Consider the following 15,665-nt stretch of genomic DNA (forward strand, 5'->3'; position numbering starts at 1 on the left):
TCCTGTGTTTCACACTCGTAGCAAACACATTGAATTGGATTACCACTTTGTACGTGAGCGTGTTGCCCTTGGTCTTCTCATCACTCAGCACATCTCCACCCATGAACAAATAGCTGACATCTTCACCAAACCCATGTCCAAAAGTGCATTGGCTTACTTCAAAGACAAACTATGCCTCCGACTCCGGCCTAGTTTGAGGGAGGATGTTAATGGTAATAAGACAGATGCTCATGGAAACAATTCAACTGCAGCTGTAAGCCAGCAACGTGGAAACCAACATGGAAACGAATCAGCCCTCATGGAAACAAATCAACTGCAGCAGTCATCAGCAACATGGAAACAAATCAAAGAGACGTTGGCTAATTAGAATCGCCAGCAACAATGGAAACAAACCAACTCTCATGGTAACAAGACACAAACAGAAAGAGACGTTGGCTTGTTATGGAAATAAATCAACAGCAGCAGCAATGAAGTTTATGACAGGAACCAGAAAGAGAAAGAGACGTTGGATTGTTATGGAAATAGATCAGCTAAGAATGGCAAGTCAATGTATCCAAATTAAGCAACTTGTAATGTTATAAAAAACAGCAGCTCGTATAGAAGAGCAAGTTGTATATTCACGTTAATATTCAAAGAAACAGAGAAACCTTTCTTCCATTGAAACATCCTTATCTTTCTTCAAATTTCCGCTAGCACTGGTCAAGAGACTCGAAAGTTGAGACCCCCTTTGCGAAAAGTTTGGTTTACCTTTCGGAGTCTCAGACAGGCTTCCCGTTGACAGCTTTGCTAGGCCCATTGTCTTGTGCTCACACGGGAGCTTAGTTGAAAAAGGTGATTCAGGTGTATCAGGATGCTTCCCAGGAATATCCATCGGTCTATGAAACAGCAAATGAGCCACAGTCCGGTCTACGGGATTGGTCTCTGTTTCCACCTCAGGCATCTTAACCACCCTGCAGTGTACTCATAAAATCCATGAGGAAAATGACAGGCAAGTTGAGATTGCCATACTCTAAACAAATTGATAAAGACTTGATTAATAATTTTGTGCAAACAAATTGAATGATTTGAAACGGGAAGGACGAGATGTAAAGGAACAAACCCATTGGAACAAGAAACAATCACATTGTCGCTTACAACAAAAAATCGAGTTTCAGCTTATGGTTTTGGCTGGAAGCATCCCATTTAGACATAGATGAGCCGATTAGAAGATGATTTGAGTTCTTAAATTTTCTTGCTTAAAATGTAATGTAACATGAATCTGCAGATGATCATTATATTAGAAGGGAATTTAATTTTGCCCTGTTTATCTAAAGTTGTGCAAGTTCTCTGCATTGATGATTTCAGTGAATCTGTACAGATCTTGTTGTCCTTGAATAAACTTATTGCACTTGTTTAACATTTTCTGTCTCTCTCTCTTTGTTAAATCTAGCAAAATTTATCAGGTATGTTGTGCCACTCATTTAGACTTGGATGTGCGTGTTTAGCTCTCCTTTTCGGATTAAGGTGATTATGCACAAATTCACTGGAATCAACATTGCAGAAAACTTGCATAGATTTTGTTAATATTGGAAAAATTAAATTTCCTTTTCTAATTAAATGAAAATCTCTACTAAATATTATGCTATTTGAATTGTCACCTCATGACTACTTGCTGCACTGCACTCATGAAAGCTGCACCAGGGTAAAGCTACAAATGTCAGTTTAATATCTGCCTCTACCTAGGTTGGCCTACATACAATACCAAAGCTTCTCTCAACTAAATCAAGACATGATGACCAGCACTCACAATCATAACAGAACCAGTGGAAGCGAACTACTACATATTTGATCAACAAGGTCAAATTCAGTCAAGTTTTTAAGGAAATCCAGTGAAAGAGGAACCTAAAATTTTCTGTTCAGATTTTCTTGTACTTCTAAGAACAAGCGCTGCCTTAATTGAATTGTTTCAGTCACTATTCCTCCATTGTAAATAGAGGATACCGTTTTCAATATTTATTTCTAGACTGAGAATGGAAAACAGAAAATGGTGATGGCATTAAAAGATCTAATTTAACATTTCCATAGAGCAAAAATGTTTTTTAAAAAAGAGAGAGAATAGATTAAATTTGAAAACAGAAGCATGAGAAATGCATTGCCTTAACCAACCTTCTTTGACTGCTGGTTTCCTCTTCTGCAGCAACTTGTTCGTCCCTGCTACTATTGTTTGTACTGCCAGTATCACCAGCATAATGCCTTTGCATTGCACTTTGAGCCAGCCGGAACAAGCTATCCCGAATACAAAGTCTAATTCTGACATCCAACTGTTGTAAAACATTGGTTTGGAATCGTAACCAAGCACAAATTATTTAGCAGGGAAAGAATGCAATAGTACGTGAAGCATACCTTTGAAATAATATCTTGAAGCCTGTAGAGTACTTTGTCCTCCATTGAATAATCATTAACCGCTAGAGAGACTGTATTGGAATCGTCTTGCTCAATAGGTGAGTTTGGGTCAAATGAAGCAAGTGTACTTAGATCCTCTACTTCAAGGTCGGCTCCTTCAACATGCTGAATTTGATTTTCTTGGGAACACTTTTGATGAACAAGCTGCTGCTGCTGTTTCTGAATGGCAAGCATTGCCTGAATTTGTTGCCGCCTCCTTAATTTTTCAATCTTTTCCTGAGGTGTCATTCTCTGGGGTTTTACTGGACAGTCAGCTAACTTGTTTATAGGATTTGCATTGCCTGAAACTTCATAACCAGAAATTTTAGGTCGATGATTAAATGACTAGAAATTTTGTTGGAAAGTCAGAAAACTTTAACAGGATTCGCCTTACCTGAAGAAACTTCATAACCAGAAGCTAAAGGTTGATGCTTAAAATCCCCAGACTGAATGTGGGACAACCCAGGCATAGAATATGGATTTGTAATACTCCCGTAGGCAGAAGGGGCCACAAATGGATTGGATATCTGCTGGTACTGCAACTGCTCGGAACCCTGTAGCTGCTTCTGTTGACTGAGAATTGAAGGGGGAGAAGATTGCATAATTTGGGGTTCTAAATGATCCTTAAGTTGACAGGCTGGGATTCCAGATGAAGTCCAGTTTCCATAAAAATCTTGGTATGATTTCAGTGCACCTTTTTCTTCCAGTTTTTCCCGACCTTTCAAGATCTTCTTTTGGCTGTAACGCTGATCACAGAACTATAATAAATAGACAAATTACTTAGAATAGATCAACGTTTTAACCATCTAGGCCTGCAGGGGAGAGTGACTAAGGCACAGTTAGTATTTTAACTCAGTACATGGTTTGTAAGGATAAATTCAATGTTATTTTTTTTTTTTTAACTGTAACTTACGATCCAAAGGGCTTCTATTGTTCAGAATATATTGAGGTATTAGCTAAACTATGCCAAGCAAACAGAATTTGCATGTCCCTGGGAAGAGTGGATGCCATGCTAGAAATATAAATTACTGATGCCTCCTGAATTTCACATGTTATTCCTTTCTCCTTCCTACTAACAGAAAACCACACAATGGCTTTACTTTAGGCAATCGATATCATGGTTAAGTCATGGATTTGACATCCAGGATAACTTAATTGATGCATTATTGAAGTCATGACTAAATCATGTAAATCCATATTCACCCAACATCCAAGTTTATTCTCATTCCAAAAAATAAAACTAAAAATAATAGCATGAAATATGAAGAGACGAATAGGAATTTAAATAATATAATTTCTCTTTTCTGTCGCCATTTTCCATTCCTGAGAAGTACTCAGGAAGTCTTAATAAGTTCAAGTGTAAGGTAACTTTTACCCTTCCCAGCTCTAATTAGGTTTCGCTGTCCCTCCAATCTAATTTAAGATCTAATATGAGGAAACCACACTGTATTAGTGAAAGGATCACAATATCAAGATTTTCCAACTTCAATTCACTGATATAACTTTTCTTGAATCCTGGACAAAAGAACTTGGAACATCAAAAGATCATAGCAGGATTCTAAAAAACAAAGATTGTATTTGGTGCTTATTGAGTCTAAAAGTTTTCCTGGATGAAAAGGGTAAAAATCAGTAACATGTCTGGTTCAGTATCAAGATTTTGAAAATATCAAAAGGAAGGAAAAAAAAAGGTACCTTGTTTGCTAATTCATTTGGAAAAGCACCATTTTCCTCTGTCAGTTGAGAGTTGTTGAATATTAAACTCAACATCCAGAAAGTCAAGGAAGGCAACCAGCCACCAGCCGTCGCCGCCAGCCGCCTTCACACCTCAGAGTTGAATTTTCTTGTTTTGATTTCGTGTATAAATAGAGTGCCCAGCTTCTGTTAAATTGTGTGGAGAGAATTGAGAGAAACACTAGAAAGAGAATAGAGAGAGAGAGGGCGTGTATTGAGCTTCTTTTGTTTTAATTGTTAAGCTTGTTTCTTGTAATAAAACCTTGTGTTTTATCCCCTCTGAGTATTTCAAAGCTACCACCAGTGGTTTCTCCCACCAACAATTGGTAGAAACACTAGAAAGAGAATAGAGAGAGAGGGCGTGTATTAAGCTTCTTTTGTTAATTAATTGTCAAGCTTGTTTTTGTAATAAAACCTTGTGTTTTATCCCCTCTGAGTGTTTCAAAGCCACCACCAGTGGTTTCTCCCACCAACAATTGGTATCAGAGCCCCGTTCGTCAGAAAACAGAAGAGTTTTGGGGTATATCCGAATTTTTAAAGTTGTCAAAAACAAGTTTTGATCATTCCACAGTGTAGAGCTCATCCATACGAGCTCACTGGTGCAAGAATCAGCTTCATCAGAGCAAGAGGTAGCCCACACGCGCCACCTGAAGATTCTGCACAGAAGACCACGCGCAGCCCACGCGCCCAGAGGTTGAAGACGAGTGCCGTCCACGCCCGCCATATATTGAGTCGCGCCGAGCCGTATACGCCGAGTTCTAGCCGAGCCGCAAGCCGAGTCTAGCCGAGCCCCAAGCCGCGCCGTCCTCCGCACCAAGCCGAGCCGCTTTCAGATGCAGCCGAGCCGACCGAATATTCCCTGGAATATTCCCGGTTCGATCCCAGCGAACCGCCCGCCGTACAGAATTGTTTTTTTGACCGGTTCACCTATTTTCTGACCCGATTTCTTCAAAGTCAGACCGGTTCCCTACTATTTGGACCATTCCGGATCGATCTATAGTGTCCGTTTGTCCAAATTCGGCTCCAAGAAAGGTGATATAGTCATTCAAAGAGCAAAATGACTATAGAAGGTACACATACACTCATCCCAAAGCTAACCAAAGACAACTATGATAGTTGGTGCATCAGATTGAAGGCATTCCTTGGTTCATAAGAGTGTTTGGATATTGTACAACATGGTTATGATGAACCAGAGTCCAAAGAAGAAGAAGATGCTTTACAAGAGGCACAGAAGCAAGCCCTCAAAGTCAACAGAAAGAAAGACAACAAAGCAAAGATCATTATCTATCAAGGTCTTGATGAAGATACGTTCGAGATCATAGCTTCCGCTGAAACATCAAAAGACATATGGGAGGCTCTCCAACAGAAATACAAGGGTGCTGACAGAATCAAGAAGATTCGTCTTCAATCTTTACGAGGAGAATTCGAACTATTGCAAATGAAGTCCTCATAGTTTATTTCTGATTATCACACAAGGATTATGGTGATAGTCAATCAGATGAGGAGAAATGGAGAAGCCATCGTCGATTCTCGAATTACGGAGAAAATTTTGAGATCCCTAGATCCAAAATTCGATTTTGTTATTGTCGCAATTGAAGAGTCCAAGGAAGTGGACAAGTTGACAGTTGATGAGCTTATGAGTTCTTTGCAAGCTCATGAGCAGAAGATCGTAAAGCGAAATGGAGATAAGGTCATTGAACATGCCTTACAAGCAAAGCTGTCTCTCAAGGACAGATATGAGCAAGGGGAGACTTCAACAAGTGGATACACCACTCAAGCAGGAAGTCAACAATCCAGAGGAGGATTTCAGAGATTCCAAGGAAGAGGATCTTGGAATACAAGCTTTAGAGGAAGAGGTGGTAGAAACACCACCAGAGGAGGTCGAGGATAACAGGCATTCACTCCTAGAGGAAGAGGAGGCGGTTACAATAACCGTGACAGGAGGAATATTCAATGTTATAGTTGCAATCAATTTGGGCACTATAGCACTGAATGTCGAAGGAAAGCTCCGTTAGAGATACGAAAGCAAGCCAACTATGCAAAGAAGGATGATAGAGAAGAAACTGCATTTCTTGTCCAACAAGAACTTGGTGAGAACCAGGAGAATATATGGTATCTAGATACTGGAGCCAGCAATCACATGTGCGGCTACCGAGAGTTATTTGGTGATCTAGATGAGACCAAGCAAGGTCTAGTTACTTTTGGAGATACCACAAAGGTTCAATACAAAGGTAAAGGCAGCATCCCAGTCAAGTTGAAGAATGACGATTCCAGCTACATCGCCAATGTGTATTATGTTTCAGCCATAAAGCAGAACCTGATCAGTTTAGGTCAACTTTTGGAGAAAGGCTATACGTTTTACTCGAAGAATTGTCATCTAGCAATTAGAGACAACAATGGGAGATTAATGGCCTATGTGAAAATGTCCAAGAATAGGATGTTTCCTTTGAACATCTAGTATGATGCAATAAGGTGTTTGAGTGCCATCACCAACAGTGAAGAATGACTTTGGCACCTGAGGCTTGGACATCTGAATTTCACAAGTCTGAAGATGCTAGCAAGCAAGAAGATGGTCAAAGGTTTGCCTCACATTGATCATCCAGAAGAAGTCTATGAAAGTTGTGTCCTCAGCAAACATCACAGATCCAGTTTTGCCAAAGAAGTCAACTGGAGAGCAAAGAGGCCACTGGAGTTAGTGCACACAGATGTGTGTGGCCCAATAACACCTATGTCAACTGGACAAAATAGGTACTTCCTCACTTTTATTGATGATTTTAGTAGAAAGACATGGATATATTTTCTGAAGAGGAAGTCAGAAGTATTCAATTGTTTTAAAGATTTTAAAGCAATTGTGGAGAAGCAAACAGGTTACACGATCAGAACCGTAAGATCTGATCAAGGTGGAGAATATACAGCAAATGACTTTGAAGCTTATTGTACACAACAAGGCATCCGACATCAGACAACACCAGCTTATACACCACAGCTGAACGGTGTAGCAGAAAGGAAGAATCGAATGATTCTTGACATGGCAAGAAGTCTGCTCAAAGCAAAGAAATTGCCCAAGCAATACTGGGCTGAAGTTGTATCATGTGCAGTGTATCTGTTGAATCGCTGCCCAACCAGAAGTTTGCAAGGAGTCATTCCAGAAGAAGCATGGAGTGGTCACAAACCAAGTGTTACTCATCTACGAGTCTTTGGTTGTGTGGCATATGCAAAGATCCCAGATGCAAGAAGGAGAAAGCTCGATGATAAAAGCGAGAAATGCATCTTTGTCGGATATGGTGAAAGAAAGATGGGATACAGGCTGTATAATCCCATCATGAAGAAAGTAATCATAAGTAGAGATGTTATTTTTGAAGAAGATAAATCTTGGGCATGGAATGATGATCAAAAAGCAGTCAAATGGATCAACACTGATTTGATCCTTGAAGGTGAAGAAGTACCAACAGTACTTATAGAAGAACCGATTGTGCCAACAGCTGAACCACAAAGTCCGGTGTTTATACCAGCAGCTGAACCACAAAGTCCGGCACACAGTTTCCCTGTATTCAACAGAAGGAACACACCAGGAGCATCATCATCAACACCACCATCAGCATCCTCATCAGAAGGACCAAGAAAGATGTGAAACCTTGAAGAGTTGTACGATGCCACTCAAGTCATGGAAGATACAACTCTGTTTTGTTTCCATGCAGATAAGGACCCACCAGAAAAGAAGAAAGCAAAAGGTGTCAAATGGGTCTACAAGACGAAAGCCAAATTAGTGGATAAAGGCTACAAGTAGAGAGAAGGCATTGAAGGGAGAAGTATTCATGCTTGGCATGATATCTCTCGATTGAGTTTAACGGGGAGATTTGTTGAATATTAAACTCAACATCCAGAAGGTCAAGGAAGGCAACCAGCCACCAGCCACCAGTCGCCGACCAGCCACCAGCCGCCTTCACACCTAAGAGTTGAATTTTCTTGTTTTGATTTCGTGTATAAATAGAGTGCCCAGCTTCTGTTAAATTGTGTGGAGAGAATTGAGAGAGACACTAGAAAGAGAATAGAGAGAGAGAGGGCGTGTATTGAGCTTCTTTTGTTTTAATTGTTAAGCTTGTTTCTTGTAATAAAACCTTGTGTTTTATCCCCTCTGAGTGTTTCAAAGCCACAACCAGTGGTTTTTCCCACCAACAAGAGTTAGCCGCCGTGTTCTTTCCCACAACAGCCAAATCTGTCTGCAAAAGCACAAAAATAAATAAAAATGCTAAGCTTCTCTCAGCTCCTGCACTTGAGCATGGGGCATTAATAAGTGAACTCATTACTGAAAATTAAGTCGCTATACCTGCTCCTTCAGTATAGGCTTGTTTTTACCTTCATCATATTCTACATGATCAAGGCTTGCCTGAGTATTCTGCAGACCATGAGATGCAGGGTCGTTCATTTTTCCATAGCCAAGGGCAAACAGCTGGTCCTCTTCTCTCGACGCCACAGATATTGGAAAGGGCTTTACCGGGCTGTTAGTTGTACATTTTGAAGAAGACCATAGCTCATCAGCATTACCAAGGTTTACATTGCCAAATATTGGGTCATCATTGCTGCAAAATCACCACTTGTGAGGATATTGAGTCAGATGGTTATCACTGTACTCCAACAAAATATAAGAGCATTAGTGAAGAACAGAAATGCAGGAAAGCCCTTCCACAATTGAACAAGCTCACCAATTCCTTACAAATCCAGTGCTGCTATATTACATTCTTTCTGCCATTTATACTTGTAATTGAGGATATTGTGCTGCTAAAAACTGGCATCCTTCAGGTTCTTTTCCCAATTAACAAAATTAAGCCAAGGATCAAAAACCATAAATTTTCAAACAACTAGTCATTTTTTGTTAGTGTTGCTTTCAGCAGACAGCACTTATTTGGAAAAGGATATAGATCCAAAACAGAAGAAACTACAATTATTAAAAGAGTCTGGTTGTTTTTCCTTCACAACAACACTCTTGTACTACATGATTTTTTTCTTCTGAAAAGAAAATAGACAGTGTGCATAATTATTTTGTTCGCGAAACTTTCACTTCACATTCAGTAATAAGAATTTGTTCAAATTATCAGAATAATGAGATATACAAGCTTCCATATCAGGGTGCTGCTGACCATCTTTCATTTAGGTGCAGAAAGTAAGAAATGGTAACTGTGCTTTACCTAACAATTCGATCAAGATCATCAAAGCTTCCAATGCTAGCCCAGCCATAATCAACAAAATCACCTTGCTCTTCACGTTCATGAGGATTTTGAAAAATCTCAGTGTCCTTATCAAGATGATCTGTCTCCGCGTTTTTTTTAAAAAAAGAATTAGAATGACAGTAGCATGTAAGATACTATGCTATGAAAACGTCATGCAACTCGTCACCCTATTTACATTTTTTCCTTGTAATTGAAATCTCATCACCTGCTGATGAATCAAGTTTGGTAATCTCAGTTAGATTGTTAGAGATTGAAGTTTCCAAGGAATCCTACTCAGTTTTGGCAGCATTAGGTGAGGACAAGTTAGGCCATCGGTCCATGTCAAGTCCTAAGGAAGAAGTTCCTTCACTTGTGTCAACATTCGAAATGCTCTCCAGCTTTCTGCCATCAGTATCAACTTTAGCACCAGGTGCCTTCTGCTCACTAGATTTAATGGTGCTAGCTTCTTCACTCGATTCCTTTTTCTTGCAATAATCTTCACTTGCCTCTGGATATGGCACGATATGGTCATCACTATCTTCAGCCTCACCCCATATTATGTGAGGAACAGAAATGCAGGAAAGCCCTTCCATAATTGAACACGCTCACCAATTCCTTGCAAATCCTCAAGACATATTTTGGAAATCTTTTTTTTTTTTTAATTAACGGGAATGTTTAGATCAATTTGTGTATAACTCGATTAATCTCATGGGTTCTAATGTTAATGATCATGTAAATTTTCAGTCACCTTAAAAAAACTCAAATTCATGATTATTAGAGAGTAAACTTAATGTCTGATAAATTAAGCTACTTTTCATAGTTCTTTTAAGTGTATAATATGTTGCATTTAAGGCAAAATTAATAGTTTTTAATGTTTTTATTACTGAAATGCTTTGGAGAAGCGCGTGCGGCTTCTTTGCTGGCCAAAAACTGACTTCTATTTGTTGTTTGGAACTTTGGAGAAGAGCACGAAGGGCTGGGTGGTGGTGGGCCACAAGTACGTGGATTTCTTTTTCTGTATTTTTTCCCCTCTTATGGTAAATTACCAAAGTTTCCTTTTATTTTTCTATAAAGAATTTGATTTTTATTATTTTATTGTTATTTATTTGATTTTTATTTTTTGTAAATTTGTTTTTTTTAATTTTATTCTTATCATTTGATTTTTTTTAATTTTTATATCAAGTTTGGCCCTTATTCTTTTAATTGCTATTTATTTATTTATTATCTTTTTTCTAATTGAATTTTCTTTTTAAATTCATCTTTTAATATATGATTTCAATTTATTTTAATGTCAAATTTAATTAAAAAAAATTTATTGCTATATATTTTGTTTTAAATCTTTTTTAAGTTGTATTTTTTTTCCCAGTTTTATCTCTCATTATCTTGTGATAAAGAATTTAACTTCATTATTTTTTAAGGTTTGTCTTTTGTAAAGTTAATACTGAGCTCATTATCAAAGTCACAAGTTTCAAATATTAACACATATTAACTTCGGTTTTTTTTCAGTGTTGTTTTTTTTTAAAAAAAAAACTTATCGTGCAATGTTTGATTTATAGAGAATTTATCTTCATGTTTTTTATATATATTTTTTTTCTACATGTTATCTCAATCTTATATACATAATTATTAGAATTAAAATATTAACCCATGTTAACTCAAATATTTATTAAACGTATTCAATTAAATGAACGGAGTCTTTGAAAATGCTTATGTCCGATTAACTAATTATATTTTACAATGAAAAAATCTAGGACGGCTAAAATCTTGATTAAAGAGAACATTAACAAGTCTAGTAGTAGTGCATGGTCGTTTAGAAAGAAAGCAAGAGCAGCGGATTGGGAGCGTTTATTGGGGCTTTCTGGCCTCTACATAACCTTCCAATGTTACTTCTAGGCCTCCCAAACTCCTCAAAGTTCTGGTGACAATATAATGCTATTCCATCTTAAGTATGATGCCAACTTAAGTTTTTTTAGAATCTTCAATCTTCTTAAGATCAAAATATTGATTGCATCTATACAAACCATTTATGGGCATCTTCCCCATCAAAGCTGAGAAAGTCACATATGGGTTTGTGCGTCCTAAACCGAGAGTGCTCACCTTCACTAGGTAATCAAGTTATTGCAACTTATGAGTTGTTTGTTTGTCTCGGGTAGGTATTAGTCTCCCCTGTGGAAAGTTTTAGTGATCGAAGAAGGGATGTTTGTTGATAAGCTATTCCACTAATGAGACCCTTGAGTTCGTTAAACTTAGCTTCATGGTTGCTTTCTGTGGTACCCAGTTTGTGATTGTAAGACTCCAACATTTTCATCATTTGTTCATAATCTTATGCTTGATCCTTGCTGACAGCTTCAAGGGAGCTCTCCAGCTTTTTGATGTCTTGAGATCCAGTGTCAGGAGCGATCGATCATTTGTTCACATTCCGAGGATCGATCGCTCTAATACCACTTGTAGCAAGTATGATGGAATGATCTCCCACCAGGATAGAATCCAGTAGGACTGTTAGGTCACTACACTGATTTGAGGTTTACAATGGAGTCTACTAATCACAGGGATCAATAAACTCGCAGGCCAACTAACAGAAACACCTAATGATAGGGAATAAAGAAGAAGAGAGTGGAGACAAGGACATAAATTGGTTAAGCCACCATTTTTCGTTCTTCTATTTTCACGCAGGCATTGTGTTACAAATGCTAACTGAAAGAGCGGCTAATAACAACTTCCAATTATCAAGCAACAGCCAACACGTGGCAAGAGTCATAAAAGAAACAGCAACATTTAAACGATGTGTCTAGGTAGTAATTGAACGGTGTGTTTTGTGACATGATACCCCTACAATCTTCTAATGGTCATACGGTGCGTTTAGTAGGATTCTAACATCTTCCAACGGTCACTAGATTCAAATTTGGAGCAAAGATATCATATTAATATTTTTTTTTCTTTTATGAAAATCTTAAAAACATATCTTTCTCACTAGCACATATATAGTCATCACAACTAAAATATACATTTTTGATAACGTTATTATATAATGAGAAGGATTAATTTGTGTGATAAAGCCATCACAAATATCTGATGTAAGAACAGAGGAAGTTACAGCTTCCTATCATAATTATCATGGCCAATTAAATTTGCATCATCATGATGCATTATCCAAAATCCGAAACGTAAGTATTTATCTTGCGCTGCTAATTCATTTTATTCTTTCCAACTTTATTTTTTTTAACTGAAAAATAATCTTTTATTCTTGCACTGCACAGGCATGTGTTGGCAAAAGTCGTGCGCGATATATATTTCTGAAGATACATATGGCTGGTGATTAGCGGATGATGGTGTCATTAAGCCTCTTGGTGTGTCCCCTCATCCTTTCTGCTTATCGTCCAGTCCATTTGCAGCTTCAATGGCTACTATCAGTTGCTTTGGAACCTGATATCACTAGTCTCGTTATGGTACAGACAAGCTCAGGATATTGATCAATCCTTGAGAATCCACATCCAACCAGAAATAAACAGAATTTCGAGCATAAATGACTCGAGGATACACTATCACCATTAGTTTGGGAATCAGAAACACTATCATAAATGCTAGGTCCCCACTACTTGTCAGGACAGCTTTGGCACCTCCTTCAATCCTAGTTTGGGAAACAGAAGCACTCTATCACCATTAGTTTTCACCGAGGAAGACAGCACCCCCATTCCCTCCTCCTGTGCTGATGATGGGGCATGAGAGAGAGTCCATACGATTTGAAAATAAAATTATCAATATATAATTAAATAAAATTCAAATTCATCTAAGTAAAATTTTATATAGACAAATGCCGGGATACAAGAATTTAATCCCGGGAACATGAAATATTTTACTATTTGGAATATAGAAGGAATTTAGTAAAATTTTAGCGTATGTGTGCGTGCTCCAGTAAAAAAAAAAAAAAGAAGAAAAAAAAAGGCTGAAACTATCATTTACATGGGAGAGAGATAAAATTATAACGGAAACATAAAATCTTAAGGGTAGATCTTGAGGGAAAGTAACTAAGCTTTGTGAGCATTAATTGGAAGGAATAAAAATTAAATGAAGGTGAGTAGAAAATAAGAGAGGAAGTTCAACCAAGATTGAAGAGGAGGAGGAGTTGAAAGCTTGATTTGGAAAGTGTTTAGAGTTTAATTACTTGCTTGGTAATGCATTCTAAAGATATTTGATCTAAATTTTAATTGCTTAAAGTTCTTAATTGGTTAAATTTTTGAAATTAAAAAGTTAGGTTTCTTGAATAAATTTGAGGAAAATAAAAATTTATTTTAATTTGTCATGGGAAATAATGTGAAAATTAGGGTAAAGTGATTAAATTATTGTAATTAAAGTAAAAATTTTGATAATTAAATAGAGCTGGTGGCCAGCCAATGATGGGAGATTTTAGAGGATTTAATTGTGAATAAATGTTGTGAATTGATGAATAATATAGTAAGTAGAACTGTTTTTTGAATATCTCTTTATAACTTTTTAAATTTTATGAAACACTTGTATTGATCCTTGAAATTGTGTGAAATATTACTACCATGAAAATGAAAAAAGGAATTGATGTCTAGATAAGAAATATCATTGAGTTGTTGGTTAAAATCCATAAAACGGTCTAATTTTTAGAAATATAGTTTACTATGAAATTTATTTGATAAAAGAAAAGTAGGAACTTTATGGTATATTTCCTTGACAATGAGTACCCGATTAAACAATATTTATATTAAATTAAAACTTATGACATGTATCCTTGACAGCGAAATAAAGAAAAGTAGGAACTTGTAATATCTAGGTAATTTTTATGCCCTTTTAATGAGCCCTACAAACTGAGGCTATAATGAGCCCATGACAGAGGGAGACAGAAAAGCATAATTTCAGAAGACCATGACACAAATCAACAGCTGAAATCCAATCACTTAAGGGATGGTGACATGTCGCATGAGTGGAGACAACTGGTCTTCAGTACAAAAAGAAACAAAGCGTTTTCATTGTTTAATTTGTTTTTTGGAGTGTCTTTGTTCTCGTGATTGCTCTTGTGGCGATGGAGACTTTAAAAAGATAGTTTATAAAAATTATTTTCACTCGTGATTTGTTTGATTTAAATAAATATTTAACTAAAATTATAATTAAAAATGTTTAACTAAAATTATGATTAAAATGGATGTTTTAACTTAAATTACCACAAAAGATACTGGTGAAGGTGGAGAGGATGTGAGAGACGATGGGTTATCTTATTTAACTGTCAAAACATCAACTGTTGTGGTCAATTCTGGTGGACTAAAAGCCATCAACTTGATTAATGACAAACACTTCAGGCTCCTTTCCCGTTCTTTTCCTCGCTAGATCCTTGATGTCTTCGAGGGGTGGAAGCGCCTTGTTCGAGGATTGAGCATAAGAAGACTAAAAAGAGTTAAATAAATACTAAAAGACATAAAGTGAAGTTTTTATAATATTCATAGCAATGTTCATCAGCTCATTTATAATTTATTTATCTACTTTATCAATGAAATAAAAGTAATAAAAGCAAAGGAGAGAAGAAATAAAGTGAAGTCTTCTTCCGCGTTATTAGCACATGTGAAAAGAAAGATTGGCATATATAATAAAAGTTATTCCAATCAAACCCACTTTTTAGACGATGGGATCTCTTGGCAAATAAAGCAAGTAAAATTAATAAAATGTGGGACCTAACTCCAATTTCCTAGCACCCGCAACCCACGCATACACAAGCCCGCACTTTATCAATGAAGGAAAAGTGATAAAAGAAGAAGAGAGAAGAAATAAAGTGAAGTCTTCTTCTGCATTATAAGCACATCACGTGAAAATAAAGACTGACATATAATAAAAGTTATTCCAATCAAACCCATTTTTTCGACGATGGGATCTCTTGGCAAATAAAGCGAGGACAAACCGAGTAAAATGTGGCATACACGCATACAACAACACTAATTTGAGATATTTTTTTTACTTCGGAGTTTACAGGCAAATAAAGTGATGGAAGAAGGTCTTCTTCTGCATCATCACATCACGTGAAAAGCTTAGCATTTAATGAAGTTTTTCCAATCAAACCCACTCTTTTCAAAGATGGAATTTCTAGGAAAATAAATCAAAGACAAAACCTGTTGAAATACAAGAAATAATAGAGAGCTTTAAACAGTAACGGTTTGCACTAGAAAGCTGGGAGTAATGCATGCTTGATTATTCATTGATGCTTATGGCTGTTAAATAGCCTTACAATAACAGAAATAACAACCCACGATTGCAGGACCTAGGATCGTGGTACATGACTAAATCAACAGAAAA

General features: G+C 37.0%; 1 protein-coding gene across 1 annotated transcript; it reads right to left on the minus strand.

The window, feature by feature from the left end:
• Window positions 1–622: 622 nt before the first annotated feature.
• On the minus strand, window positions 623–9,918 carry LOC118054597 (protein LNK2-like). The gene is made up of 9 exons (XM_073408376.1): window positions 9,586–9,918; window positions 9,339–9,459; window positions 8,480–8,732; window positions 8,331–8,372; window positions 4,114–4,161; window positions 2,816–3,167; window positions 2,383–2,723; window positions 2,146–2,300; window positions 623–950 (listed from the first exon to the last, which is right to left on the minus strand). The coding sequence occupies exons 3-9, from the start codon at window positions 8,576–8,578 to the stop codon at window positions 623–625; spliced, it is 1,365 nt and encodes a 454-aa protein (XP_073264477.1). The 5' UTR covers window positions 8,579–8,732; window positions 9,339–9,459; window positions 9,586–9,918.
• Between the last annotated feature and the right edge of the window lie 5,747 nt (window positions 9,919–15,665).

This window comes from Populus alba, chromosome 3 (genome assembly GCF_005239225.2).
Source record: "Populus alba chromosome 3, ASM523922v2, whole genome shotgun sequence".
NCBI classification, from domain to species: domain Eukaryota; kingdom Viridiplantae; phylum Streptophyta; class Magnoliopsida; order Malpighiales; family Salicaceae; genus Populus; species Populus alba.

Excerpts from the sequence above, each read along its gene's own strand:
- LOC118054597 (XM_073408376.1), bottom strand. The coding sequence starts at position 8,578 with ATGAACGACCCTGCATCTCATGGTCTGCAGAATACTCAGGCAAGCCTT. Across the intron at positions 4,162-8,330 it reads AGAACACGGCGGCTAACTCT|CAACTGACAGAGGAAAATGG; the intron begins TGTTGGTGGGAA and ends TTCAACAACTCT. Across the intron at positions 951-2,145 it reads GAAACCAGCAGTCAAAGAAG|GGTGGTTAAGATGCCTGAGG; the intron begins GTTGGTTAAGGC and ends AGTACACTGCAG.